The sequence below is a fragment of the Pelodiscus sinensis genome, chromosome 8, assembly GCF_052426305.1.
Source record: "Pelodiscus sinensis isolate ZL-2025 chromosome 8, ASM5242630v1, whole genome shotgun sequence".
NCBI lineage: Eukaryota > Metazoa > Chordata > Testudines > Trionychidae > Pelodiscus > Pelodiscus sinensis.
Window position 1 is genome coordinate 71,101,174 of NC_143059.1, and position 27,768 is coordinate 71,128,941.

General features: G+C 43.3%; 2 protein-coding genes across 4 annotated transcripts in view; one reads left to right on the top strand and one right to left on the bottom strand.

Moving 5' to 3' along the window:
- Window positions 1–2,252: 2,252 nt before the first annotated feature.
- On the bottom strand, window positions 2,253–21,342 carry TAF5 (TATA-box binding protein associated factor 5). 2 transcript variants are annotated; one of them, XR_012905730.2, is made up of 12 exons: window positions 20,791–21,342; window positions 18,247–18,487; window positions 16,805–17,120; window positions 15,795–15,958; window positions 14,137–14,272; window positions 13,174–13,294; window positions 10,792–10,921; window positions 9,180–9,344; window positions 8,395–8,572; window positions 7,266–7,443; window positions 3,595–4,131; window positions 2,253–2,743 (listed from the first exon to the last, which is right to left on the bottom strand). XR_012905730.2 is itself a non-coding variant. In XM_075935550.2 (11 exons), the coding sequence occupies exons 1-11, from the start codon at window positions 21,293–21,295 to the stop codon at window positions 3,914–3,916; spliced, it is 2,352 nt and encodes a 783-aa protein (XP_075791665.1). In that variant the 5' UTR covers window positions 21,296–21,342; the 3' UTR covers window positions 2,253–3,913. The 2 variants fall into 2 exon arrangements, 1 of the variants encoding a protein (XP_075791665.1); XM_075935550.2 differs by having other exon boundaries at window positions 2,253–4,131.
- A 2,018-nt stretch (window positions 21,343–23,360) lies between these two features.
- Window positions 23,361–27,768, top strand: part of PCGF6 (polycomb group ring finger 6) — a 44,025-nt gene continuing 39,617 nt past the window's right edge. Inside the window, exons 1-2 of one of the 2 annotated variants that reach the window (XR_012905731.2) lie at window positions 23,361–23,735; window positions 27,180–27,279. Coding sequence is in view for 1 of the 2 variants with exons in the window: in XM_075935554.2 (XP_075791669.1) it covers window positions 23,451–23,735; window positions 27,180–27,279 (385 nt within the window). In the remaining variant the exon portion in view is untranslated. The remainder of the gene's footprint in view (window positions 23,736–27,179; window positions 27,280–27,768) is intronic. The other variant, XM_075935554.2, reaches the window with a different exon arrangement.

Below are 27,768 nucleotides of genomic sequence, written 5' to 3' on the forward strand. Positions count from 1 at the left end.
TGACTTACTGATAGTTTTAATCAGCAGTTAAATGTAAGTCATTGCTTTACTATATGCATATTTAAAGAACTTATATCAAATTTAGCCTAGAATTTAAGATTTTTAAAAGATAGTAAACTTCATAAGAAATTAACAGATTTCCAAAATCATAAATTAACCAGAAATTTCATGGGATCATTTTAAGATGTGTAGGGTATTTTAACATTTTACTTGTTTGGGCCATCCTCATTATTTAACCTTTAGAGGAACCTACTTTCCCCATGATGGGTGAGAATTTAAGGTTCAAAATGCTGTTTGAGTTTAAGTGCACTCAAATGCAAGTCACCCTTCCCCTCAGCTTGGAGGGACATTACATTTACTTTTTCTTAATTTCTAGGACGCTGTCCTTTTCCAACAACTCTCAAGGTCAATCCCCTGGGACAATCTAGGCACCCTGACCTACCTCCTCAAAATCATCTCCCATTTTAATCAGGCTGTGTATTCTTGGCTACCGTAGTAGTCGTCTCTTGTATTGATCCCTTATCTTCCCTCCTCCATGCTAACTAACTCTACCCTTTTGTTTTGTGTCTGTTTTTTAAGTGAGGTGAAACTTGGGAGGTACACTAGTCAAATCTGAGTCCAGAAAGGCTGAGAGTCAATGAGCTAACAGCCTCACCACTCAACCCCTGCAGCAGATACAAACTTCTGTATATCCTCAGCTACTACCAGAGTATCATAATTCCATAATACTTGGTGTGGGTTACAACTGCAACATCTTACATGCAAAAACGTGACAAATCAAATAATGAAAGCTTTATAGCCTTGCAGCTGTAAATACAGAATAAGGCTTTGTCAGCTAAGGTAAAGCTATAAAACTTCAACATCTTTAGGCAAAAAAGTAAAAGTATTCAAAACGTGAGATGTTTCTCAGAACTAGAATGAGAAAATGGATTGTCTGATTAACTACAACCCATCCCCTCAACAAAATATTCCTGGAAGATAGGATTAAGGGGAAAAATCAGCACACGTTTTTAAAAGAGGGTGGAAAGACAGCAGGGTTCATAAAATGGAAATTTGTTTCTCTGCTTAATTATAAAGCAATTGCAACTCCATAATACAGTACTTGCATTCTAAAAATAATTGTAATGAGCCAAAATTTTGAGGTATTTTTCTCACATGTATGAGGAAGAGGTGTGACCAGGAGGGAGGTGGGGAGCAACAAGGGAGTCTCCCCACCAGTATTATCCCTGTCCATTCCTTTTCAAACTTTCCTACTATTCTGTAAAATGAGGGTGAAAAATGTATTGGGTAGGAAAAAGATAGTCTAGACATGGTAGAAAGAGTGGATTTAGGAGGAATTGGCTAAGTGGAATAAAAAAGGGCAATTTGAAAAAGAAATGAGAATATTAATTTGATTACGCTCAATTCACATTAGTCCACTCGTTTTTTGTAAAACTTCTCTCCCTTAGCTTTCTCACACACTCTCCAAACCTATTTATTTTCTCCCCACCCGTTTCTGCTTGTCAAGTAGAGGCATTACCACTATATTACATATAATATGGCACGGGTGGCCAACCCATTTAACAGAGCCAAAACTGCAGCGGAAAAAATGTGAAGAGCCACACCAGAATTGTCAAGCATTAAAAAAAGGCCCCCAGAACAGAATTGTCAAACAAACAAACAAATTTTTTTTTTTATATATAAAAGGAGCCTGCCCCTTTAAGAAAGCTACTACCTTGGACACCATTTTTAAAACTCCGCAGCTCCAACCCGGTAAGCACAGGGAAGCCGGGGTGGGAGGGAGCTGGTGGGCAGTCCGTTGAGTGGGGGGGGGACGCACAGGAGCGGCTTTGCGAGACGCACTTGTAGGGGGCAAGAGCCGCACGCAGCTCACGAGCCGCAGGTTGGTCATGGCTGTAATATAAAGAAAGATGACTGGGTGGGGAGAATTGTCTCCCCTATTAATTCTGAGGGATAGCCATGTTAGTCTGTAACTTTAACAACAATGAGCAGTCCTGTGACACCTTAGAAACTGACATCATGAGTTTCTGTGGGTAAAACTCACTTCATCCTATTCATTGTTAGGAGAAAACTGTGCATGAACAGTTTAAAACAGTGATAAACTGTATTGTTCTTCATACTAAAATACTGATTTCATTTCTGTTTAGAGGTTCCTAGCATGTTTTTTCTCAGGGTTGGAGCTGGTTTCTTTTTCAACAACATGAAAAATTAATGCCCTTCTCTTGTAACATACACAATAAAACATGCACAAAATATTTTTAGTCTTTATTATAAAATATCAAAAGTATAAAACTGTACAAAATATAAAGGCAGAATGTGGCAGTGATTTTTTTTAGCTGTCAAAGTTGTAATTGCTTCCTGCTGCAGGTCAACTGTTTCACATATTTCATTTCACTGTATCTGTATTAGAGTCTGACCGCTATCTAGCGCTGAAAGAAGGTTTAATTGAAGTACGAGTATCATACCAACTCAGCTACTGAAACAGGGACTCAAAGTTAATGTAGTTTCCAAGCTTTTTTCCCCTAAATATATGCTCTTAAAGGCGAGCTCCCTGCTGATGAAGTTTCTGCACTTGTTGAAAAGCTGCTGCCTTTGTGTGGGAGGGTGTCCCCTAGCTGCTTTACCTTAGAAACATCAAATCTTACCTTCCTTGTTTTTATTAAATTACTGTGTTTGGCCTGTGAGCGCTAATTCCCTAAATGAAGTGATGCAGATGGTGACTAGAGCTTTCCTCCCGGGTAACCTGCAAAAGATTGAAAAATTGGGCATGTGTCTTTTTGCTGCTTCAACTGTTATAGAAAACACAAGAAGGGATTAAAAAAAGAATTTGCCACTTGTTTTTTCACCTTAGAAATACCAAGAATCTCAGGACTGCTAGTTTTGCAGGAAGGGTTGCAAGTGATATCAGTGATGATTACTGGGAGAAGATTACCTTAACAGAAGGGATCAAGGATGAATCTTAGCAAAAGGCTTCTTATAGAAGAATGTAAATAAACCTTAACTTTCAATCATTTCAATTTTTTTTCTACTTCACTTCTCTCAATTTTCTAGATTCTGCAGATCCTGAATTTCCCAAACATAAGCAGATTTAAATATAACATTTTTTCAAACTGTCATAAAATGGCATATGCCCACTCTTGTTCCTTTATCGAGCACTTTTTAAATAGGTGATAAAAGTACTTTCAGTTATTCCAAAGTCCCTTCTGACTTCTCCCATACAAATGCTTAGTTTTTATGCCTTGAGTAACTTGCAAGTCATGATTTTTTCAGCCACTCTGGAAAATGCAGTGATGAGAAAAAGCTGCATTTCTAGGGTATAAAACAAGCAAAGAAGTTCAAACATTTTTCATTATACATCAAAGAAATAAAGGTAAAACAAATGGCTTCTACCACAAGTAGGGAATGGAAAGGTAATGTACTGGCCCTCAAATACTTTTTACTCAGCACAGGTTATGAGGAGTTCTCCTAAATTCATCTCTTCTGAAATCATCTGAATAATTTTTGCCTGTCAGACTGATTAAAAGTTTACCAACAGTAACCTAAGCGCTTTTTAAAAAAACTGTTCAAGAACACATACTGAGACCCTTAACTTACCAAAAATTGAAGTTTTAGCAGAGTCCATTACTATTTCTTCTGGTAGGGAAGAGATGCACATTTCCATAATTATTTTTTATAAAAAAATCCCACCATAACAATTCCTTCCCTTAAAACTGTGATACCTTCTCAATTTCCAGCATTTTCAAATGGAGGCTACATATGAAACAGAAAACACTGCTTGGATCTTAATTTACAGTTTTGCCCACCAACTGGATAATGCTGTCCATTTGTAGAAGATACTTCTCCTTGTTTCAAATTCTGTAGTAATCCTGAGGTCCTTACTGCATTGACTCGCACAGTCTTACAGCTTCATGGTTTATTGTGGACTATATGCTCCTGAAGCTAGTAGCAAGTTTCTACGGGTAAAATGGAGGTGTATGACTGGGGTTGATTTGGTCATATATGTACCCAAAAGCAAGTCCTGTGAATTTTCAGGCAGATTTATATGTCCAGTGGCTGTAGTAAAATCATCAGTTTCTAAGTCTTCAAATACTTTCACAGCATCCCATAGCCGGACTGTGTTATCCATTGAGCCTAGGAAGAAAGCGAGGAGTTACAATTTAATGTTTTTTCTATCAGAGCATCTTTAAAAGCAATACTTAGTCTAAAAGTCAGCGATATTCTCCAGTATGCAATTACCAAAGCTATAGTTGCACAGACTGAACGGTGATGAAGTTATTCTGAAAGAGCTGCAAGGTAAGGCAATAAAATTAAAGCTAATAAAACTATTTATGAAACTCACCTTGTTCCTGCCTTTGCTTGATTGCTCATAACATTCAAAATGTAAGGCCCAATGCTGCAAACAAACTGACTTCAATAGCAATACCCACAATAGTACAGTTTAGCATGTAATAAGTATTTGCAGGATGGGGCCTTAGCACAGTCCAATATAAGAGCTTTCTGCAAGTAGAGCAGAAAGAACTACTTAGTTTCAGACCTAGTGTTGGATGACTTTATAAATAGGCTCTAGAATGAGTGTCTTACTAAAGTCAAATTAGCAATACATTTCTAATTAATACATTTTTTTGTATTTATTATATATAGTTATTAGATTCAAAGAACTTTGAAATTACAAAGTTAAATGCTCAATTAAATCAGATTCTCTCACCCTTCATGGACTTCTGCGGGGAATGTGGACTAGAGGGAGCGCCTATGCCTTGTCCCCAATCCCACTCTCCTGATCCCCCTCCGCTCCAGTTCTCATTCCAATCACTCCTCTCTCTTACCCCTACAATCTCCAATTCCTTTCCCCTTGCACTTTATCTCTTCCTTGCAATCCCATTCTTCAGCCCCTGGCACTAGCCTCCCGCAGCTGAGAGGAGCAATTGCAGGAAAAGTCCTGCTCGGCTCCTGCAGCCCCAGGATGGAGCATACTCAGTTGTGATAGCATATGCCGTCTGCTCAGTGCACACGAGCTGTGGGGGATGGAACATGCTCAGTACAGAGGGAATCTTTGGAGAATAATGCTCCCAAGCTTCTAGCATACAAACAGCATGTACAAACTGAGATTTTACAGAGGGTTATAGCTTGGCAAAATTAAGACGAATTTTCACAGGTATGGCAAAAACTGACTCCCTGCCAAATACCAAGATCTTCTCCAAAGCATAGATGGACTAATGCTTCTCAGTGAAATAACTGTAAACATTTTAACACAGGCTAAGCAAGTTTTCCCCAACCTAATTCCTATAAACACCACCATTTTCACCGACAATGGTCAGCCTGAGGAGAGAGGCAGCATGGAAAAGTTGAGCTTGAACAATTAAAGACTGGCAACATGATAAGCAAGTGGGTTTTATGATGAAAAGAGTTAGGCAATCTTAACTATAGCTAATGCTACCAGCTATTTAAATTTTTGTTTTAAACAAATGTGACCACCAGGGCTTTTCTTAGAGGGGGGTGCCAGGCCCAGGACAAATCAGCTTTTATTTCTAATCTGCTGGAGTGTGCTTCCTTCTGGCTCCGCCCTCCCACATGCCACCCCTTGGTCAATGCCTGGCCTCTTCTTGCCCAGTTCTGCCTCCTCCCCTGAGCACTCTGCTCCTCATCCTTTCTCCCTCCTTGCCAGTGCCTCCAATGCTGATCCACAGCAGAAGGTAGGCACTGGGAGCAGGGCCATCCATAAGTTTTATGGGGCCCTATACAGTACAATTAACCTAGCGGCCCTATGCCCAATGGCAGCCCAAGGAGATGGAATGATGATTTTTTTGAGAGATGTGATTTTATAACTTTCAGCAACGCACTTATGAAATATTTTAAAAGCAAATTTTAAATTCGGGTCCTGTGGAGCAGCAGTTCCCAACTGCCATAGCGGGCCACGGACCACTGGCTGCTGGGCCATGGCGGCTCTGGTGGCCGGGGTACACTGCTCTCGCCACGTGTCCTTCCCCACCTGTCAGCCAACCAACACTAGGCAGGGCAAGGTCTCCTCCCACTGCACAGGGAAGTGCTCTTCCGCAGCTGGGAGGAGACCCCCACACCGCGCGGCCATTCCACTGTCCAGCGAGCCTCTTTTCCATGGCCGGAGGAGACCCCGTCCCTGCCCGGTGCTGGTTGGCTAAGAGGTGGGCTAGGACATGCCTCTCCCAACACCAGCGTCAGGAGGGGAGGCACTTGGCAGTGTACCCCAGTCCTGGCCACCAGAGCCTCCACCACATGGGCAGCAGCACAGCGCTAGATGAGAGGGGTGGGAGCTGGGCTGGCACTGGGGGACTCTGGGACAGGGACTAATTTTGGAGTCTGGCATTGGAGGAAGCTCGGGGGGGGGCGTTGGTTGCAGTGGGGCTCTGGAAAGAGGAGGCTGGCACTGGGGGATCTGGTGGAGGGGAGCTCTAATTCACTGTACCCAAAGGGACAGCTCTGGAGACTAAACACTGCTGAGCATGCATGTTCTTTACATACCCAGTAATTAAGAAAGAATAAGATGCACTTAACCTTGAAATATTGCCCGTTTTTTTACTTATTCAGAAAGTTCCAGGTACATTTTGTGCTGGCCACTACCTGGAGTCTCATACACCCCACTTAACATCTGCAAAAGAAGTATTCTGAAACTCCACTGAAGCAACAGCTGAATTATGAGAAGGTTTAAAGGAAATTCACTTGCTAATTAAATTAACTCAAGAAAATTAGTTTGACACAGAAAATAATCATCAAGTTTCAACAGGTGCTCAGTCTCAGAGGAGGGATGGTCTGAGGGTTACAGCACTATACCAGACTGTTTCCCATTTTACCACGGTATTCTGAAGGTTCTTTGCATAAGTTATGCCTCAATTCTGAAGCTATTTTTCAAGGTTGCAGATACTAAATTGTGTAGTATAACTTCCTAGCAGCAAAGTATTGGTCAGTAAGGCTATGTCTAGACAGAGGGATGCAAATCAAGCACATCGAAATTGCTAATGAAGCAGGGATTTAAATATCCCGTGCTTCATTAGCATAAACATGGCCATCGCTTTTTTCCAAAATGGAGTTTTTTGACAAAAATGGCAGTCTAGACACGACTCTGTCGAAAATAAACCCTTTTTCGACAGATCCTGTATTCGTCAAAAAATGAGCGGTAGTCTGAACCTTCACAGTGAGAAGGAAGACAGATTTGGATTGCTGTCAGTCACACAAAAACACCACCATTTTAGTTCAAACTCCTTTTTTTCAATGACAAAGTCCAGCCTACATACCTGATGCTAAAATTTCCCCATCTCGACTGAATCTGAGTGCATAGATTGTATCAGTATGCCCTTTCAATTCTCCCGCCATCAAACCATGGCCAATATCCCAGAGAAGCACCCTTCCATCTGTTGCTCCAGTAGCCAGGAATCGTCCATTAGGAGAAAATGCTAATGAATGAATTGGTCCCTGTAACAGAAAAATCCAGTTGGAGAGTCATAAATTATCAGATAAATCTATTTACATTCAAAAGAATTAGGCTGTATTCATTTCAAACTTAGGCCCCCAAAATTAAATATTTTTAACGTACAATAACTGAGCCATTGGTCATCTTTTTCTTTGCAGCAGTCCTACCTAAATTGCTTGGATTCTAAGAGATTGCCTTTTTTCTTGGGCCATATTATCACAGTTATGATCAAAAGAGGCATTCAAGCCTGATCCCTTTTAAGAAAGTGGGGTCTTCTCTAAAAGGAGGCCAAAACTTTTAAACCTATTCCTCACTTGATCCAAAATAATCTGAAATGTATTAACCTTCATAGCGTACCATTTAGATGTGCTTAATGGGAACAAATGTTTATAAGGGAAGGGAGTTTTGTTTTAGAGGGGAAATTAGTCAAAGTATCTAGAGCAGTGGTAGGAAACCTGCAGGCTATTGGGGTTCTAAGTGTGGCCCTCAAGACTTTTTGTTTATTGTTCCCCACACGAAGGGTTGCCAGATTCTGCTGATTTTTATCAGCATAGTTTTTTTTTCTTATTGGTATTACTAAACTCACATGCACATAAAGCAAAGGCACATGAAGCGAAGGGTGTGCTGATTGTACAAACATACACTGTGAGAGCCAAAGTGCTGCTAGGATTCAATATGCACACTCCACAAATACTAGATACGTAAGCGCATTTATTAAAACTACCCTATTCTAGGAAACCATCTTGGTTACGACAATCTTGAAGCTCACTGAGATGTAGGAGGGCCACTCATGCGGCCCACTCACTAGCCTAGGTTGCCCATTGCTGATCTGGAGCCACAGACATTTTTTTTTTTTTTTTTTTTATTAGAAATGTAAAATAAAATATACCAACAGGGCACTGACCATATACTGTTAGTGAAGCACCTTCACCTTGTCTTTGCCATTCCTTTACCTTATGTCCAGTGAAGATTCTTACACAATTCCCATTCAGAACATCCCAGAGTCGTACAGTCCTGTCTGCCGAGCCTGTGGCAATATAGTTGGAGTTGGGGTGAAACCGTGTACATGTGACATCAGCAAGGTGGCCAGCAAATATCCGTAAAGGCTGATAGTGATCCGTAGCCCACAGGCTTAAAAGAAGAGAATGGTTTAAGACTAAAGAAAAAAATGAGATCGCTAGTGAAGCTTGAAATCCTATATGTAGAGATACATGGGCTTATTACGCAGATACCTCCACTTGACCCATTTAGAGAGTTAGCAGAAGAGAAGAAAATCCTTCTCCAAAACAAAAGCAAAAGAAGTTCTTCAACTGTGGCCATTAAAAAAGTAAATGAAGAGATGCAGTAGTTTCTCCAGAATGAAGGGGCAGGGATATGCATTATCCTGTCTTAGCACCAGACGGCTGGAGAAAAAGTAACACTATCTCTTTAGGGATGCCCCCAGCTAACATTGTCTGTATATAAAAAAAGTGAAAAAGGAAACTAAAACACTTTAATTTTTAAACCAAGTGTGATGAAAACTCATTCCCAATGGGACGCGTGCTAGGAAATACCAATTACCAGCATTAAGGGGGTTACTCACTCTCAGTATGCAGATATTTGCATTACTATAAAATCCAAATAGAAAGCTCATCCAGGCAGGGGTGCCAGAATAGGGGGAGACAGGAGGTCGTGGAACCATCACACCTCCCACCCCACTTTTAACTTGCTTCCACCGCTCCTGCATTCCCATTCTTACCGAGCCACTCTGTCATGTCCACCTGATACAAAGTAATATCCATAGGGAGAGAACTGTGTATCCCACACTGGATAGTTGTGGCCTTTATATCCCACAAGGCATGTGAATGTTTGAAGGCTCCACAATCTGACAGTGCCATCCTCTGAACAGGACAAGAGGTAGTTCCTATTACAAAGTAAAGGAGGAGAAATACAATGTTTGGAACTTATTCCATATCAATTGTCTCTGAATCCAATGAGGACTTAATTCTACAGCAAATCCCACTCAAAAGCTAGCCAATGGATGGTACATTTATCACCAAGAGAGTATGCTTAGGACAGGGTCATAATTCAAAATGATCTGGCCAAACAGGATGAGGTTTAATAAGGACAAATGCAAAGTTGTTCCATTTACGAAGGAACAATCAGTTTCACACACACAGAATGGGAAGTGACTGTCTAGGAAGGTGCACTGCAGAAAGGGATCATAGTGGACCACAAGTTAAATATGAGTCAACAGTGAGACACTTGCAAAAAAACAAACATGATTCTGGGATTCACTAACACCAGTGGTGTGAAAAAGACACAAGAATTCATTCTTCTGCTCTAGTCAGTGCTGATTAGGCCCCAAATGTCCAGTTCTGGGCTAGGGATGTGAGCGACTAGTCAACTATCTGATAAGCAAATGCTTACGGGATAGTCGACACACTGGTCGACTAGTCGCTCTCCCCCTTGCTGCATCTATCAGAAAGAGGCAAACGGGGGGGAGGGAGGAGAATGGTGAGGCGCTTCAAAGCAGCAGTGCCAAGATCCACACAGTGCTACTGCTTTGAAATGCCATGTGCAGCCCGGGGCCAGTTGGGAGTCCCCAGCTGGCCTGGGCTGCACACAGCATTTCAAAGTAGCAGTTTAAAGTAGGCTTGTTTAGTTTGGAAAGGAGAAGACTGAGGGGGGACATGATACCTGAAAACAGCTATCTAAAAGGGTGTCACAGGGAGGGAGGGGGGGAAATTGTTCTCCTTGGCTTAAACTACAGCAAGGGAGATTTAGACAAACATTAGGAAAAACTTCCTAACTGTCTGGGTGGTTAAACACTGGAATAAATTGCCTAGGGAGGTTGTGGAATCTCCATCACTGGAGATATTTAAGAGCAGGTAAAATAGACATCTATCAGGTATGATCTAGGTGGTGCTTGGGACAGGACTTGATGCCATCTCAAAGTCCCTTCCAGTTCTAATACTCTATGAATATTCTGGTATGCTGGTTGTACACTGCACAAACAGTGTAAGACTTCAAGTGTGTCATTTACATAATCAATTAAAACAACTTAAGATATGACTTTCAGATAAGACTGTATAATTAGCTATCATAAGTCCTGAACCTGGGAAGTGCTGAGCACCGTCAACTCCCACTACCTTCAATGGGAATTAAAAATGTTGACCGCCATGCAGCAGATGTTCTGATCTTCACAATATCAGGCCTTCACATTTTCTTGCAATGGTACCATTACAAAATGCATGTGCAAGTACGGTCCCAACTTATAGAAAAAGCTGAGCTAACTATATGTTTATTGCAACTAACATTTCATTAGCACTTAAAAAATAATATTCTAGGGAATTTCTAAAAAATTTTACCTATCAGGACTGAAGCTGGTACCATAGACAGGTCCACTGTGACCATATAAAATCTTCAACTCGCTTGCAGTTCTCTCATCCATGATCCTCTCCAAGACATCATCTGATTCTTTGTCTATGAGACTGAGATCTGTAAAATTTCAGAGGTTCTCATTTAAAACACACATGTATAATTCATCTACGCGGTCTGCCAACAATTAAGCACACTTATATTTATACAAAAATAAATGTATTAGGCAGAATACATAGTCTACTTCATACTTGCAATTAACACCAAGGAGGAAAAAAGACTCTTCTTGAATATTAGCACAAACTCCAAAACAACTAGGATGTTTAAACTAGAGTAGGTTTTGGTTTTTGACTCAAAAAGTTACATAGCACACAAACGTAAACAATTTCTTGAGCACTGTTATGAAGGAAACAGTGATTACGATGATTTAAGTGAAAACCTTTATATTACAGCTTTGAAGGATCTGAAGAGACCCTTCACTTCTGAATTTGTGATATCTTACCCTATATAACAATTGGAAAAAATTCAGTAGATGAACATTCATGCTCAGCAATGGACCATGCAAATATATTTCTGGATATAGGTATATTATTGTATAATAATGCATTTTCAGAAGACATTTTAGAATTGTTCTGAGCCTTATTTCCAAATAACCATTCTGTTTTGTACACTTCACCAAGAGCATCTAGGATTAGTTCAACCATCAGATATGCCATTTCTGATCTATTCACCATTCAATCTATAATTATCTTGAAAGACTGATACTCTGTTGAAGAGCCCTGATTTCTACATCTCTCCCTAGAAGCTTTAAATTGTCACGTTTTTAAGATTTCAATAACTTTTTATTGATAACACACATGCCTAACATAAGTAGTTAGTTTTCAGTCTAAGTCACCAATTGATACCTTACTGCTTTCATCATTTAAGCAGCCTTGATAAGACTCTTCCTTTGGTACTGTGTGCCTCTACAAAACTATTACTACCACATACTAACCAGATTAAGCTTTCTGGAATACACAAAATGTGATTTTCATATTAATTACAAGTTATCCAAATTTAGTGTATGAGTCTCATAAATGTAGGGATGGAAGGGACATCAATAAGTCATCTAGTCCATTCCCACACTGCAAGTCAGGATTAACTATACCTAGACCACACCTGATTGGTGTTTGACTAACATGTTCTTAAAAACCCACAAATGAGAGGGAACCCACAACCTCCCTACATAACTAGTTCCAGTGCTTAACTGTCTTATAGATAGAAAAAGATATCTAATTTAAGTCTCCATTGTTGCAAATTAAGCCAATTACTTCTCATCCTAATCTCAATGAATATGGAGAGTAATCGATCACTGTCCTCTTTATAATAACCTTTTATGTACCTAAAGCCTATCATGTTCCTTCCTATCATCTCTACCCTAAACTAAACAATTCTTTCAATCTTTCCTCATCAATCAGGTTTTCTAACCCCCCTCATTTTTGTTGCTCTTCTCTGGACTATCCTCAACTTGTTCATATCGTTCCTAGGTATATAGGATGCAATATGTAGAATGTATATTTTAGATGTTGGGATACGTGGAAACATGCTGGCTCGTCTAGCAAGATAAGAAAACAGTCACGGAGCAACCTGATCAGGTAAACAACTGAGTTAGCAAATTAATCTGAAACAAAAATTAGTCTGTTTTGTTTCAGACCAATTCCACAAGCCAAATACACAGAGAAGGATTGGAACTCCACTTCATTCTCAAGTTTAACTCTCATGCAAATGGTCTAAATCACAATATCAGATGGCTCACACATTATCAACCAACCAACCAATGAAGGTGCTAACGGTTCTTGATGTCTGTGTAGACTCTGGTATTAGCACTCTTCCTTTCCTAGTGCAAACTAATGGTTCTTATCAGCCTCTTTTAACTATTTAGTCTTTAAGGTGCTAATAGACTATTTGTTGTTTAAGTTTTTCCTGTTACAGACTGTCCTCTAGGCTATCCCTTTGAAACTTATCTACCCAATGTCCTCTTTCCCTCCCCCCTTCAGTTTTTTTCCTCCTCTCCCCTCCCCTTCTTCCCTTATTTATTCTTGGTTCTGGACTTCCAACATTCTGGTCATCTGAAGAAGCGGGCTGTGCAAACGAAAACTCATGATACCAGCTACATATTTTGTTAGTCTGGTAGCACATTAAAGACTATGTTGTTTTTTAAGTTTTTAAATATATGTACATGTTATCCACTTTAAAAGCTTAAGTTCACAGACCCTTGACTACTTCCAACAATTTAAGAAAGCTATTGTGACATTAGCATTTTTCTGTGCACAGACTGCATAAAACTATCAGAGTTAATACTTAAGATAAGTATGTCTTATTGTCTTCATTACCTGCTGCTGATTTCACGCTGCGTAGCTTTTTTGGTGTCACAGACCATACTCTCACAGTGGAGTCGGCAAAACCTCCTACAATCATGCTGGAGTCATCAGTGGTATCCACTGCAGTAAGACCCTGTACACAAAACAGTCACTTTATTTTGAGCTTTAATGTGGGGAGGAGGCATATAACAAAGTTCAAGCAGTAAACAATCCTGCCATTAATGTTAAAATAGTATTAATTCCCATAGTTCTTCATAAGCTACGGGAATGATTCTAAGAAGACCGGACAAAAAATACAAGTATATGAAACAATAACTATAGCTAATATCACTAAGCCAGTTAAAGATATTTTATAAAAAGAACCATTTAATAAGCCACACCAACCCTGTTCCCCAGCACTGTAGTACACAGTATCTGCAAAATTCATGATCCATCACTCACTGTTGTAAGGAAACCCCTGCACCCCAATTAAAAAGTGAAAGGAAAGAGAAGGAATGTAGAAATGCCTAAACAAAACGAGTGCAGCATTGAGATAGTCTAAGGAAATCTTTAAACAGAGCTTCCCTTTATATAGGGTGTTAAATCTAAACTTTCAATTGCATAATACTTTATTGAAATTAGCTACAAAATTGCTTGTTTCAACCACTAATTTTCTGCTATAACATAAGCACCTTATTTTCTCTCAGTAATCTGTATCAGATCTATTCAAAGAACTTCTCAGCAAGGTCAGCGTAAGATATAAAAGCTTGGCCCCAGACATGTAAGTGCTTGTAGGTTTCTGGTCCCAATATTAATTGAGAAGGATCTTTACCAGACACCAAAGTGACTATCTTAATAATTGATTCAGCCACAGCATTAAAACCTTAGGTTTGAATTTTCTCTGCAGAACCACATTATGGCTTCCTTTTTCCTTTCCTCGGATATTTTGCAACTTTTCCCTCCCTTTTTCATACCACCCCAGGTGCCCTTGCTTACCTGGTAGGCATTAAGGAATGTGTAGAAACAGATTGAAGGCAAATATTCTGGACCAAGACGCACACGTTTTGTGGCTTCCTTCATGTTCATTATTTTATCCAACTTGTCAGAGTCTTTTAGCTCAGGAAGAGGAATTCTGTAAAAAGAATGTATCTTATGAAGCAGGAATGCTTTAATAATGTGAATTAAATATATACAGAATCCCCCCTGAAGGGACAGAAAAGCCTAGGCACCTCAACATTAGAATGAAAGCCAGGAGGAATATAAAGGAGGTCTGTCAGGACTAATTAAATACTTAATTAAAATAGAACTATAAAAGACAGAGATCTGTCCATTGGAATTCACTTAGGTCTATCGCAGGATAACTATGAGCAATGTGATACAGACATTAAAAATGGGTAATGTAATTCTAGGATGCATCAGGTAAGGTATCACTAGTAGTTAGGGAAGCATTACAACCATGCACTAGTGAAACCTTATCTGAAATAATTTATACAATTCCAGTCTCCCATATTTAAGAAAGATTAATTCAAAAGAGGAACAGGGGCAGAGAAGGTTTCCTAGGATGATCAGAGCAATGGAGAACCTACCTTAGAAGAGAAAAGTTAATTTTTAGTGTTTTAGCCTAACAAAATAAAGGATGGGGAGGGCAGGCAGGAGAGCTGACTGCTCTCTATAAATAAGGAATAAACACCAGGGAGGGAAGAGGAATTACTTATAGTAAGGACCATTGCTCACATATGAACAAATGGACATAAACTGGCCATCAATAAGTTTAGGTTTGAAATTACAGATTTTTAACCATCAAAGGAGTGAAGCTCTAGAACAGCTTCCCAACAACACTAATGGGGGAATTTTTTTTAAGACTGAGCTTGATAAGTTTATAGAGGGTATGGTATGAGACTGCCTACAATGGCATATGGCTCATCCACAACTGTTATTGGTAAACACCTCCAAGATGCTGGCAGGAGAGGAGCATGAGATACCGAGAGCCATGTGTGAATTCTGTCTCAGGCTCATGGGTCTCACTCACATGTGTAGAGTCTAATTGATCGCATACTTGTGGTTGGGAAGGAATTTTCCCCCAGGTAAGTATTGCAGAGACCTTTGGGGCTTTACAACTACCTCTCAATGTGGGACATGGGAAATTTGCTGATTTCAACTAGAGTAAATGGTGAATTCTCTGTAACTTGAAGTCTTCAACTCAAAATTTGAGGACTTCAGGAACAGTTATGGGTGAGGTTCCGTGGCCTGCAACATGCAGAAGGTCAAACTAGACGATCGTGATGGTCCCTTCTGGCCTTGAAGTTTATCAGTCTATAAAGAGGGTAAAATGAGGGAGGGGATCTGATAACCATGAATACTCAAAGGATGTAAACAGGAAGGGTGGTGAGATATTGCTTAGAGTGATCTGAAGAGGCTACTGAGTAATGGGATGAAGCTCTAATAGGGAAAATTTAGTATGAAAGTCTAGAAATCTTCCCAGGGGTCAGGTCTTTTGGGCTGAGTAAATCTCCCAAGAGAAATGATGGAAGCCTCATTGCTAAGCCCATTTGAAACTAAACTGAACAAAGCACTATAGACAGTGTAAGGAACAATCCAGAATTGATAAGGAATAGATTAGATTTATCAGGTATTCATGCCAATTTCGAGGTTACCTGTTTTGTGGAGGAGCATTAGGATCTTGCTTTTTACTTTTTGATCCCATACTATCTCTTTTAGGTTTTTTCTTCTTTGGTTTTCCTTCCTCATTTTCCCCCTCTTCATCTTCATCATCCAAAGGCACCTCAATCTCTGGTTCTTTTAATAAGCCAAAGAAAACCTACAACCCAAGAGAGGAGTTAGTTCCATTAAAAAAAAACAACAACAACTCCTTTGCATTATTTTTGTCAATGAAAAACAATCCTTAAATAGAACATGTTTAAGTAGCAGCAAATTAATGAACAGTATCTAGCCTTTTTTAATGTAATAGATTAACAAAATGTAACTTCACTTCTGATTAGTTTAAACAGTTTGTGATACTTACTGTAAGTGCTACTTTTAAATATCATACTACTGGGCAACTGGCAGTGAGAGATGCTGAGCACCATATATTTCTTTTCATGACCTTGCCAGAGAATGTTGTGAGGCCAAGATTGTAACAGGGTTCAAAAAAGAACTAAGTACGGTCATGGAAGATTGATCCATCAATGGCTATTAGCCAGAATGGGCAAAGATGGTGTCCCTAGCCTCTGTTTGCTAGAAGCTGAGAATGGATGATAGGGATGGACACCTGATGATTATCTGTTCTGTTCATTCCTTTTGGAGCACCTGGCATTGGCCACTGTCAGAAGACAGGACACTGGGCTAGCTGGACCTTTGATTTTACCCAGTATGACTGATCTTATAGCCAGACATGTAGCCAGTGGCAAAGCCAGTATAAGAATTCAAAAGCCAGCCTTATGTTTAGTCCACTAAACAAGCTTGTATCTTCCAGTGGTCTGATGGCAAAGGGAGCCCTCTGCCTCAAAGCTCAATTCCCCACCTTCTACCATCATCATCCCAGATGTGCTGACAGGACTCAGATGCCAAGAGTTCTATTTATATTAAGGCAATGGTTATATCCCCTTCAAACTATTCTACATTCTGTAACTGGTATTAATAGGCATTAAAAGGATTTGTCTCATACCTTTGCTTTATTAGCCTCCCGTTTAGCCTCCCCTGCCAAGCTTCCCACCATGGCATCAATCTGTTGTTTACTGCGAGGCATTCCATCAAAGATATCGATGTAGAGATGCTCCTGAACAATGTTCCAGATTTGATTGTTCTGTTTTTCCTGAAGGTGTCTCTTCAAGAGCTGATAAGAGTCACGAGAAATGCGCAGGACAAATTTGCTTGTTCGGAAATCCAGCATGGTCTCATTCCCTTTCATGTGTTCCTTTTTGGTTAAACTAGACAATACACGCATGTCATCCTGATAATAACACTCTTGATCCCCATGAAACCTATTAAAACATGATTTTAAAGAGACATTAAAACATATGAATCACGGTTTATCTACAATACAATCTCCCAAATACCCACAAATTGTATACTGCTTAGTAGTACATCTTAATAGCAAGTAATAACATATCTCTATACAATAACATACCTCTAACATATAGGATAATTTCACAAGCGAAATGACTTCTGGAGTGGAATGCTGCAGCCTTTGACAGCACACAGTAACAGTTTACAACAGGAAGTGCAGAATACATTTCTAACAAAACTGCAGTGAGAGTTTCAAGTTGGCAAAATGTTACCACCAATATTTTTGACCAGGCCACCTGGACTAACACTATTACCCTGAGGAAAAATGTCAGAGGGATCTTTAGAGATCACAAATGATGAGCATCTCTACTGTGCGCTAAAATGAGCTAATTTGTTGTATGTAAATCAGATTTACATTTTCAGTACAATTTTCATATCAGATTGCTAAATTTAATAAAAACATACATTTTTTCCAACTGCACACAAATCAAAGTGATTCAATGCTTACAAAGTTAACCTAAAGATACAGATCACTACTATGCTTTATTGATTTACTAGAGCAATTAAGTTTGCACAGCAATTTTTATTTACAAGTCTCTGGGGAAAAGTACCCATTTGGGCTGAAATATTTCAAGCTTGATCTAAATCCAAAGATAGCTATGGTGGAGTGGAGCCAGTTAGGGAAAAATGCAATCATTTTTCAGACTTTAGAGTTTAAGAATTTTTGGAAACTTACAAAAATAGATTAAAATATCAAACTCTGTATGTGACTCTGCAACCCTCCATCAACCAATCCCAGTTCCTGAAGAGAATGCATGACCACCGCTAGCCTACTGTAAAGATTATCCCCAAACTGTATAATTGTAAAGCAAAAGAGATGTTCTGTGCACTTCTGCTATGTCTGGGACTAAAACATAAGGAGTTGTACAAGACAGTTTGCAACATTACAGTGTGCCACAACTACTGTTCTTTTCCTCTCTTCAATCTCCTTTTCATTTAAAAAAAAATAATTAAATTCAAAAGCCCGTGCTAATAGATTTAACCAGACAAAACTGAGGACATTAAAAAAGGATGCAAAACACATGAATGTAAACATATTACTTTTCAAAGAAAGACTTTGCTTCATTCTCATGCTGGTTGTAGACCAATTCCAAATACATATGCACAAAGAGAGGATAAAACAATTGGGATAATTCAGCCCGATGACAGTCTAAGGCACACTCAATAAAGTGCTTCAGTCCACTGTAGTATTCCTCATACAGCGCTGGGTCTCCCTGCTGCTTGTAGGCAGACAACACTGCGCTCACATCTGGCTGCTCTTCTACAGGAACACCTCCTCCAACTGCAAAAGTATAAAGAGTTTATGTCTGATATGAAAGAGAGTGCATGCAAAAATACAATGGCTAACATTTGCCCTGTAATTGTAATGCACATTGAGCACTCAAAATAAAATGGGCTGTGTACGTACTGTACGCCCATTTGCAAAAATTTTCCAAAAAACTGCTTAACGTTCAAATCATGGGAGTTCACCAAATTTAAATTTGAGACGGAAGATATATGAATTATAAACTCAACGTGCAATTCTTCCTATCAACTTCCACTGAATTTTTGTGCTTCACTTGCTACCTGGTTCCACTTAATCTAGCTTTTGTAAATGACTAAAGGCCTAATTTTGCTAAAAATATGTTTCTAAGAAAAAAGCTATTAATAGCAGAAAAACAAGTTTTCTTCACTGGCGTTATTAAAAACACGTAGAAATAAGAAGTATTCTCCCTGTTTTACAAAAGAAAGGAGAAACACTAAAATCCTCCTTTCTTTGGAAAGAGAAAGAGAGAGTATGTCTGTGTGTGTGTTATTCTACGTTCAGTAGTGTTGTGACTCAGTACAACTCTTCCTCCTACACTGGATCACTATTCAATACAGAGTCCTGTTCAAGGTCTCTGCTGTGATAGCCCAAGTTTTCCAGAAAATTGGCGGATGCTATCCTATTCTCCCTCCACATCTTGGACCTCCCATGACAGCTGAAAACTTTCAGCAAAAAGAGAAAGATTCTTGGATGTAAAACACCAAAGCTAGCACAGGACCTGGGCAATCAAACTCATTCCCACAAGAGCTGAATAGTGGCTATAGATCTAACCACTTTCAGAAATAAAGAACTAATTTCTTTGACTTATTTAATAATTTAAGTCAATAAAAAAATCAACTTGAGCTGCATCCCCACATGCAGACATGCATTAAAACAACAATAGGTGAATTACAACCAACATAGTTTTTGTTTGTAGTTACAATGTACAGCATCTCCAAAAATTGGACAGTTCAAATAGTAATGGCTTTTTGTTCCCTTCCTAATGACTCCATTTATCGTCGGTTGTTACTTTTTAACATCAACTGTCCAAGATAGTCATCCTATTAAAACGTGTGCACAAATGCATCTTCTAATATCTATCATCACAGTACCTAAACACTTTCAGGCTGTAACATCATCCCCACAAAACCCACAGGTTGGTGCTAAAAATTTCAGGGTGCTTTTAATATTCCCTAAAGGTTGCTCACAAAACAGCTCTGCTAAGAAAGTCAGCATTATGGCATGGATATCCTGACGGGGGGACCCCTGCCTAGAAATAAAAGCACATAAACCCCCCTCCGTTACTGCCCCTTGTCTACGTGGTTAACTCACTAGTAATTCTCCCCACTCTTTCTGCTGCCCAGGGATTTCCCTACACCCCCCCTATGGGGATGTATACCCCCCTGAATTTCCCCAACACCCCCCCAGTTTTGTGAACTATAGTGCCATACAGCCCACCTTCACCCTCACGGTCTCACCCCTCATCGGCCCTGACACCTCCCTCCCATAAATTTGAACCCCCCCTAATTTCAATTCCTGGGGAGGCTACTGCTGCTGTCTTCTTCCAGCTGCAGTAGATGCCCTGGTTCTTAGTAACCTCTCTGGGATGATCAGGCAAACAGACCCCTCATTTATAAGGTGACACCCCCATCCTGGCTGAGGCTCCCGGTTCTTAGTAACCTCTCTGGGATGATCAGGCGAACAGACCCCTCATTTATAAGGTGACACCCCCATCCTGGCTGAGGCTCCCGGTTCTTAGTAACCTCTCTGGGATGATCAGGCAAACAGACCCCTCATTTATAAGGTGACACCCCCATCCTGGCTGAGGCTCCCGGTTCTTAGGAACCGCTCCGGGGTGATCAGGCAAACAGACCCCTCATTTATAAGGTGACACCCCCATCCTGGCTGAGGCTCCCGGTTCTTAGGAACCGCTCCGGGGTGATCAGGCAAACAGACCCCTCATTTATAAGGTGACACCCCCATCCTGGCTGAGGCTCCCGGTTCTTAGGATCCTCTCCGGGGTGATCAGGCGAACAGACCCCTCATTTATAAGGTGACACCCCCATCCTGGCTGAGGCTCCCGGTTCTTAGGATCCTCTCCGGGGTGATCAGGCGAACAGACCCCTCATTTATAAGGTGACACCCCCATCCTGGCTGAGGCTCCCGGTTCTTAGGAACCTCTCCGGGGTGGTCAGGCGAACAGACCCCCCATTTATAAGGTGACACCCCCATGCTGGCTGAGCCCCCCCCCGGCCCCAGGCTCTTGCTCCTCCACCCCTCTCCTCCGCCGGGGCTCTCACCTTTGCCTGGCGGTGCCGCGACGACAGGGGCGCCGCCGGGGGTGGCAGAGGCGCCCACAGCGACGCTCCCTCCGGCCGCTGCCGCGGCGGCGATCCTGCTGAGCAGCGCCTCGGCCCCGGCAGCGTCGGCCTCCCCCGCGGGGGTCCCCGGGGCGCCGAGCGCCGAGGGGCTGAGCGCCGCCGCGGCCACCTCCTCCCCCAGCAGCCGGGCCTCCCGGCGCAGGATGTCCTCCGACTCGCGCAGGTTGTTGCGCCGCAGGAACTGCAGCACGGCCAGGAAGGTCTGCCGGTCGGTGGGAGCGGGGGAGGCGGCCGGCCCCGGGGGGGTGGGCTTGGCGGGAGCGGCCTCCCCGGCGGGCCCCGGGGCTCCCGCCGCCTCCCCCTCGGCCGGCGCCGGGGTGAGGGGAGCGGCGGGCGGGGCAGCCGGAGGGGGCTGCGGCGGGGCAGTGCCATCCGGGTCCGGCTTCACCGCCACTTCAGCCGGCTCCTCAGCTAGAGCCGCCATCTTGCCTAACGGCCCGCCCCGTGGGCCGCCAGCGACAGCCGTCACGCGCCGACGCGTTTGCGACACTGAAGGCGAAACGGGCGGGAGCCTGGCAGCTTTTGCGACACGTCCGGGCCGCAGGGGGCTATGGAAAGGGATGGTCGATCCGTCCCTTTACGGCCTGCATTGTGTCCCCTAAGCGCAGATCCGTGCTCCTGCGTGGAGCCTGAATGACATAATTTGACCAGTTGAGAAATTTCAGGGTCAGGGCCAAATCTGCATTGTCTTCCCAGGCAGGGATTGTGGCGTGTTTCCTTCCACTCCCATTTCTTTCCTCAAACACCTTTATTGCTTGCACTATGTGTTAAACTTAAAAAACAGCAAATGGTCTGCTAGCACTTTATAGACGAACAAAACATGTAGATGGTACCATGAGCTTTCGTGGACATCACCGTTTAAAGCTCATGATACCATCTACATGTTTTGTTCGTCTATAAAGTGCTAGCAGACCATTTGTTGTTTTTTTTAAGTTTATCCTGTACAGACTAACTCAGCTACTCCCTGAAGCTACTATTTAAGACATAACACTGACTGTCCCTCTGCTGGTGCTGTCCTGAGCCCTCAAGTTCTCCCGTTGTGTACCTCTCCCAGAGCTGAAGAGCTCAGAGGATGCTTGAAAGCTTGTCTCTTTCACTAACAGCATTCAGGGCTCAAGCATAATTTTTTCCCCACCCAATACAAACTTGTAACTTGGGCCCCCTCCCCAGGGCTGTCCCTAGGGAGCCCGAGAGCAACCCTCCCACCCCTCCCCCAGGGCAACCAACCCCAGGTCTACCCCTGTAAGCCCCACACATTCTGGGTGTGGTGTACTGGCCCATCTAGTGGCCCCAAGACCACTCACAACAAATAATGACTGCTCTTCAGCCTTAACTAATAGCTAACTCGCTTTTAGTTCATGTGATGATGTTCGTGCATTAAGCTCCAGGGGTCCTAGATTCAATTCTGCCAACAGATGACAGGGGTCTATTGATGTTTGTTACATTCCCCTCTTTTTCTGCCCTTGCCCCAATGCCACTCCACTCCTTCCAGCAAGACCCACCCTTGCTCCATCGCTTCTCTGCCCCGCCCCCTGGTCTCTTGCACTCCTTCCCTGAAGCTACATGACCTAGGGAATTAGCAGGTGTGGGTAGCAGTAGGGGGTCGCATCTCCTTATCCCATACTCACCATGACGGAAAGAAGTGGAGCACCCCAATCTCTGCTCACTGAGCTCCTCTCCCCTAAGCCCTGCATAGTTCCAGGGAACCAAGCAAGCTAGGATGTGCCACTTCTCACTGCTGCAATGAAGCAGAGCAATCCAGCTGGGAGATGGCAGTAGAACTGTGCAGGCTGCTGCATTCGTCGCTCCGCTTCCCAGGCTCCCGCCACAGTTAGTGTGTGTGGGAGGGGGGCGGGGGGTGATCCCTGTTGCTGCCCCGCACCACCCACACGGGTTCCCATCAATATGGGGGACTATCCCATCCATAGCACTGTTGGGGAGGAGGGACCACTGCAGGACCTCCCCAAAGCATGGAGCCCCAGGGTGACTGCCCCAAATTGTCCTATGGACAGTATGGCTGGTCTGCTTCTCCCATACACATACCACAATTTTCAAGGTAGTTTGGGTCCCCCAGGGGCTCCAGGGTCTAGTATAAGTGTACCATTTTCACCACCACCAATGCAGTAAGGGACTTTACTGCATTGGTCCAATAAAAGATTTTACCTCACCCATCACCTTGTCGCTATTAAATTAAAGGGCAGTTATTAAAAGCCTCTCTGGAGAGGAAGTATTTTGTAATCTGTGTGTCTCCATGGGATATTTTATGCCCTTTCCTCACTTGATAGCTTGACATTCAATTCTTTCCTAGGGAAAGGTGTGTGAAGGGGGACAAGCAAAACTATTTTTAAACTACATTTCCCAGCAGCCTTTGAGCTTTTCATTGCGCATGTGCACAGTCGCAAGTTCCCGGAGGCGGAGAACGCTACAATTTCCCCGCGCTACAAATTCGCACGCATGCGCACTGCCTCCTCCCCCGGCGGTAGGCTGAACGAGGCAGCGGAAGGGTTGGGAACTACGTTTCCCATCGTCCCTTGCGGCGGTTAGCCGCCGATCCCGCAGTGGCGCCCCCTCCCCTAGCTATGGACATGGAGGTGGAGGTGGGCTCTGTGGTCTCGGGCCTGTCCGGCGGGGATGGGGCGGGCCTGGGGCCGGGCGAGGAGGAGCTGGAGGTCGGGGGCGCCCCTGGCTGCTCGGGGGCCGGCTCCCTCCCGTTCGATGTCGAGAGGAGCCGCTCCGAGTCCAGCGGGGAGGAAGAGGAGGAGGAGGAGGAGCTGGAGGAAGAGGAGCTGGACGGGGGGCCCGGGGCCCCCTTTGGGGCCTGCCCAGAGGAGGAGGCGGAGCTGGACTCGGACGCTGAGCGCGAGGTAAAGGGGGGGGCCTGGCACCCAGGCGCGAGCTGGGCAGAGCGGGCGGCGGAGGGAGGCGAGGCCCTCGGGAAGGGAGTATCTCCCAGCATGCACTGCGCTGCCTGGAGCGCTCAGGAGATGCTTCCCCCTTCCTGAGGCGATACTCCCAGCATGCACTGCGCTGCCTGGAGCGCTCAGGAGATGCTTCCCCCTTCCTGAGGCGATACTCCCAGCATGCACTGCGCTGCCTGGAGCGCTCAGGAGATGCTTCCCCCTTCCTGAGGCGATACTCCCAGCATGCACTGCGCTGCCTGGAGCGCTCAGGAGATGCTTCCCCCTTCCTGAGGCGATACTCCCAGCATGCACTGCGCTGCCTGGAGCGCTCAGGAGATGCTTCCCCCTTCCTGAGGCGATACTCCCAGCATGCACTGCGCTGCCTGGAGCGCTCAGGAGATGCTTCCCCCTTCCTGAGGCGATACTCCCAGCATGCACTGCGCTGCCTGGAGCGCTCAGGAGATGCTTCCCCCTTCCTGAGGCGATACTCCCAGCATGCACTGCGCTGCCTGGAGCGCTCAGGAGATGCTTCCCCCTTCCTGAGGCGATACTCCCAGCATGCACTGCGCTGCCTGGAGCGCTCAGGAGATGCTTCCCCCTTCCTGAGGCGATACTCCCAGCATGCACTGCGCTGCCTGGAGCGCTCAGGAGATGCTTTCCCCTTCCTGAGGCGATACTCCCAGCATGCACTGCTCTGCCTGGAGCGCTCAGGAGATGCTTTCCCCTTCCTGAGGCGATACTCCCAGCATGCACTGCTCTGTCTGGAGCGCTCAGGAGATGCTTCCCCCTTCCTGAGGCGATACTCCCAGCATGCACTGCTCTGCTTGGAGAGTAGGGGAGATGCCTCTCCTTTAGGAAAGAAGATAGTTCCCAGCATGCACTACTCTGTCCAGAGCATGGAGACGGTGCTCCCTGCTTTATGAGGTGGTAGCTCCCAACATGCACCTCTCTGCCTTTAACCTGGGGGCTATGTCTACCCTCACGGCTTCTTGCGCCAGGAATATGCAAATGAGGCTAAACGTGGAATATCTCCGAGCCTCATTTGCATACCTAATGAGCCGCCATTTTTGCAGAAGAGGCTCTTGCGCCAGAAGCTGTCTGTCTACACTGCCCCTTCTTGCGCAACAAAAACCTTCTTGTGCGATGCCGTTATGCCGATTACTTTTCAGGAAGAATGGCATTGCACAAGAGGGTTTTTGTTGCGCAAGAAGGGGCAGTGTAGACAGCTTCTTCTGGCGCAAGAGCCTCTTCTGCAAAAATGGTGACTCATTAAGTATGCAAATGAGGCTCAGCGATATTCCATGCTTAGCCTTATTTGCATATTTCTGGCGCAAGAAGCCGCGAGTGTAGACATAGCCTAGGAGAGGTGCAGACAGTATCAACTAAGAGCAACTCTTGGCAGGCTCTGCTCTGGTTGGAGCCCAGCAAGAGGTGGCCTGGCTCCCAAGAGGGAAGGGACAACATGACTCTCTAACTGCCCTGTTCTATTCATTCCCTCTGAAGTACACAGCATTGCCCACTGTTGTAATACAGGATACTGATCTAGATGGACCAATGGGCTAACACAGTAAGGCTGTTCTAGATAACTAGATAAATTCATGGAGGTTAGGTCTATCAATGGCTATTAGCCAGGATGGGTAGGAATAGTGACCTTAGCCTCTGTTTGTCAGAGGCTGGAAATGGGTGACGGAGAGGGATCGCGTGATGATTCCCTGTTCTGTTCACTCCCTGTGGAGCATCTGGCATTGGTCACTATTGGAAGACAGGATACTGGGCTAGATGGACCATTGGTCCGACCCATTATAGCCGTTCTTATGTTATAAGTTTCAGAAACATCTTCTCTGGCTTGAGCCGGGGGGGGGGGGGGAAGCAATGTTAGTCCCACTCTCCAGCTTGAGCCAGGCAGGAGGTGCAGCCTGTGTTGACAACAGTTTTCAACATGTAATATTTTTATCTCTGTCAAAGCCCTCCTGCGGAGCAGCTACCTAGTGAGACTAGAGCTCATTGTATGGCGTAGCTTGGCTGTTGGGATTAAGATAGAATTCAGCTTGGTTAAAATGAGGGGGAACAGGTGGATATCCCAAGATTGAAAGCCCAAGATTGCAATAGTTAAGCTAAGATACAATGCCTGGGATGAGAGATTAAGCAGAGCTGAGTTTTGGCATAGCCTTGATGTGTGCAGTTAGAAAGAAGGCAGTTCTGATGATACCCAAGGTTTGATAGAGTGACCAAGAGGATGATGACAGCCATGACACACAGGAGGAGGGAGCTGACATGAGAATCAATGACCCTGTAAGTCTCTGGCCTCTGTTATATGGGACATCAGACTAGATGATCACAGTGGTCTCTTCTGGCTTTGGAACTGCTGAGCATGGAGAATTAAAGCTCTTTGAAAGGAAGATGGCAAAAGTAAAGGGGTAGCATGATATTGTAGTGAATGAAGTCTGAGTGGTCATGAGACTTTTTTCAGAGACTGTCAAAGGGTTGGTGAGATGGAGTAAGTGAATTAGGATGGTGGAGAATGCAGAAAGAATGGAGGCAATGAACATCATGAAAAAGGGAAGAAAGGGCAGGAGGTGGGTATAAGGTTGAAAGCGTTTGAAAAGTTGTGGGTCAAAGGTCACACAGCGATTAGGTGCTGGTATGAGAGCAAGTGAATGATGTTGCAGAAGACTTGGACTAAATTGGAGGAGTTAGTTTATTTTAATTTTAAACGGTGAAGTACACTCTTGAAAACTGTGCTTTTCAGGGTGGACACCTTACCAGTCCCATGAAAGGAAGGCATCTTGTTCCAGAATAACACATTTCTGACAGGAAAGAGCTGGTGGATTTGTTTCTTCCTTACATCTCTCTATCTTCCTGGCAAGCATGCTTTCTTAGTCAAAATCCAGTGCAGAATAGTAGCAGTCCTTGCTTTGATATATGTTTATGTGAACCTAAATACATGTTGAACCTAGAGGCCAGGCCAGCATTCTTTCAGATTGAAAACTTGAGGGCCCATTACACAGCCTATGCACATTCCTCTGATAAAGTTTTTAGCTTGTTACCACTCTCCACTTCATTAATACTGGTAAAGTGCTCTATATATTGAGTTGTCCAGTACATCTGAAGGAACTACTTATAACTTGTATTTTATAACTGATTTGCAAAACACATTGAATCGCTATGTTTGCAGAAAGTTCTGTTCAGAAAAATACATGAGGTACATTTGAAGTACATTAGGAAGTAGGTGCATTAGGAAGTGTTATTGTCAGTCAGGGCCATATAGTGTAGATCTAGATGCTGCACATGGACACACATTTCCACCCTTAATGTGACTTGAGATTGGGAAACTTTAGAAGTTAAAGTGAGAGCCCTTATTCTTTTACCTGCATTCTCAAACAATTTCAATTTCAATTGTATTTGTAGCGCATGATAAACCTGTCAGAGTTGACGCCATACATCTTGTGTTCCATCTGCAAAGGCTATTTTATAGATGCCACAACCATTACAGAGTGTCTTCATACATGTAAGTCTCCATGTTGCCCTTTTTAAGAATTTACTTTCAAATTTAGAGAGTGATCAGCCACCAAAACATCATGAATGAGATTTTCATGTCCCCACGATTGGGATTTACCTGTCTAAAATTACTGTATTCACTATTTACTCTGAAGTGAGGGCTCTTGGGTATTTCTGAGAGATAAACAGAAAGTTTTTTTCTGTAGCAGGCTCAGAAATGTCCGTTTTCCATTTGTATTGCTCTGTTTAATGCCTAGCAAAATTAAAATCTTAAATGTCTCTCATTATTCCAATAGAACGTAATATATTTGAATGTTCAAGATTGCTCTGAAAGAGGTCCATAAAACTATTGGCCGACAAACCAATGTATAAAATAATAGGCCAAAACTGTTAGTAATTCACCATGAACTTATAGCAGTCAGTGAGGTTGTTTGCTCTTTTGAAACACAAAGAAAAGCTGTACTTTGGAAAAAAAAGAATGGTTAAGGGTAGGGCTGTC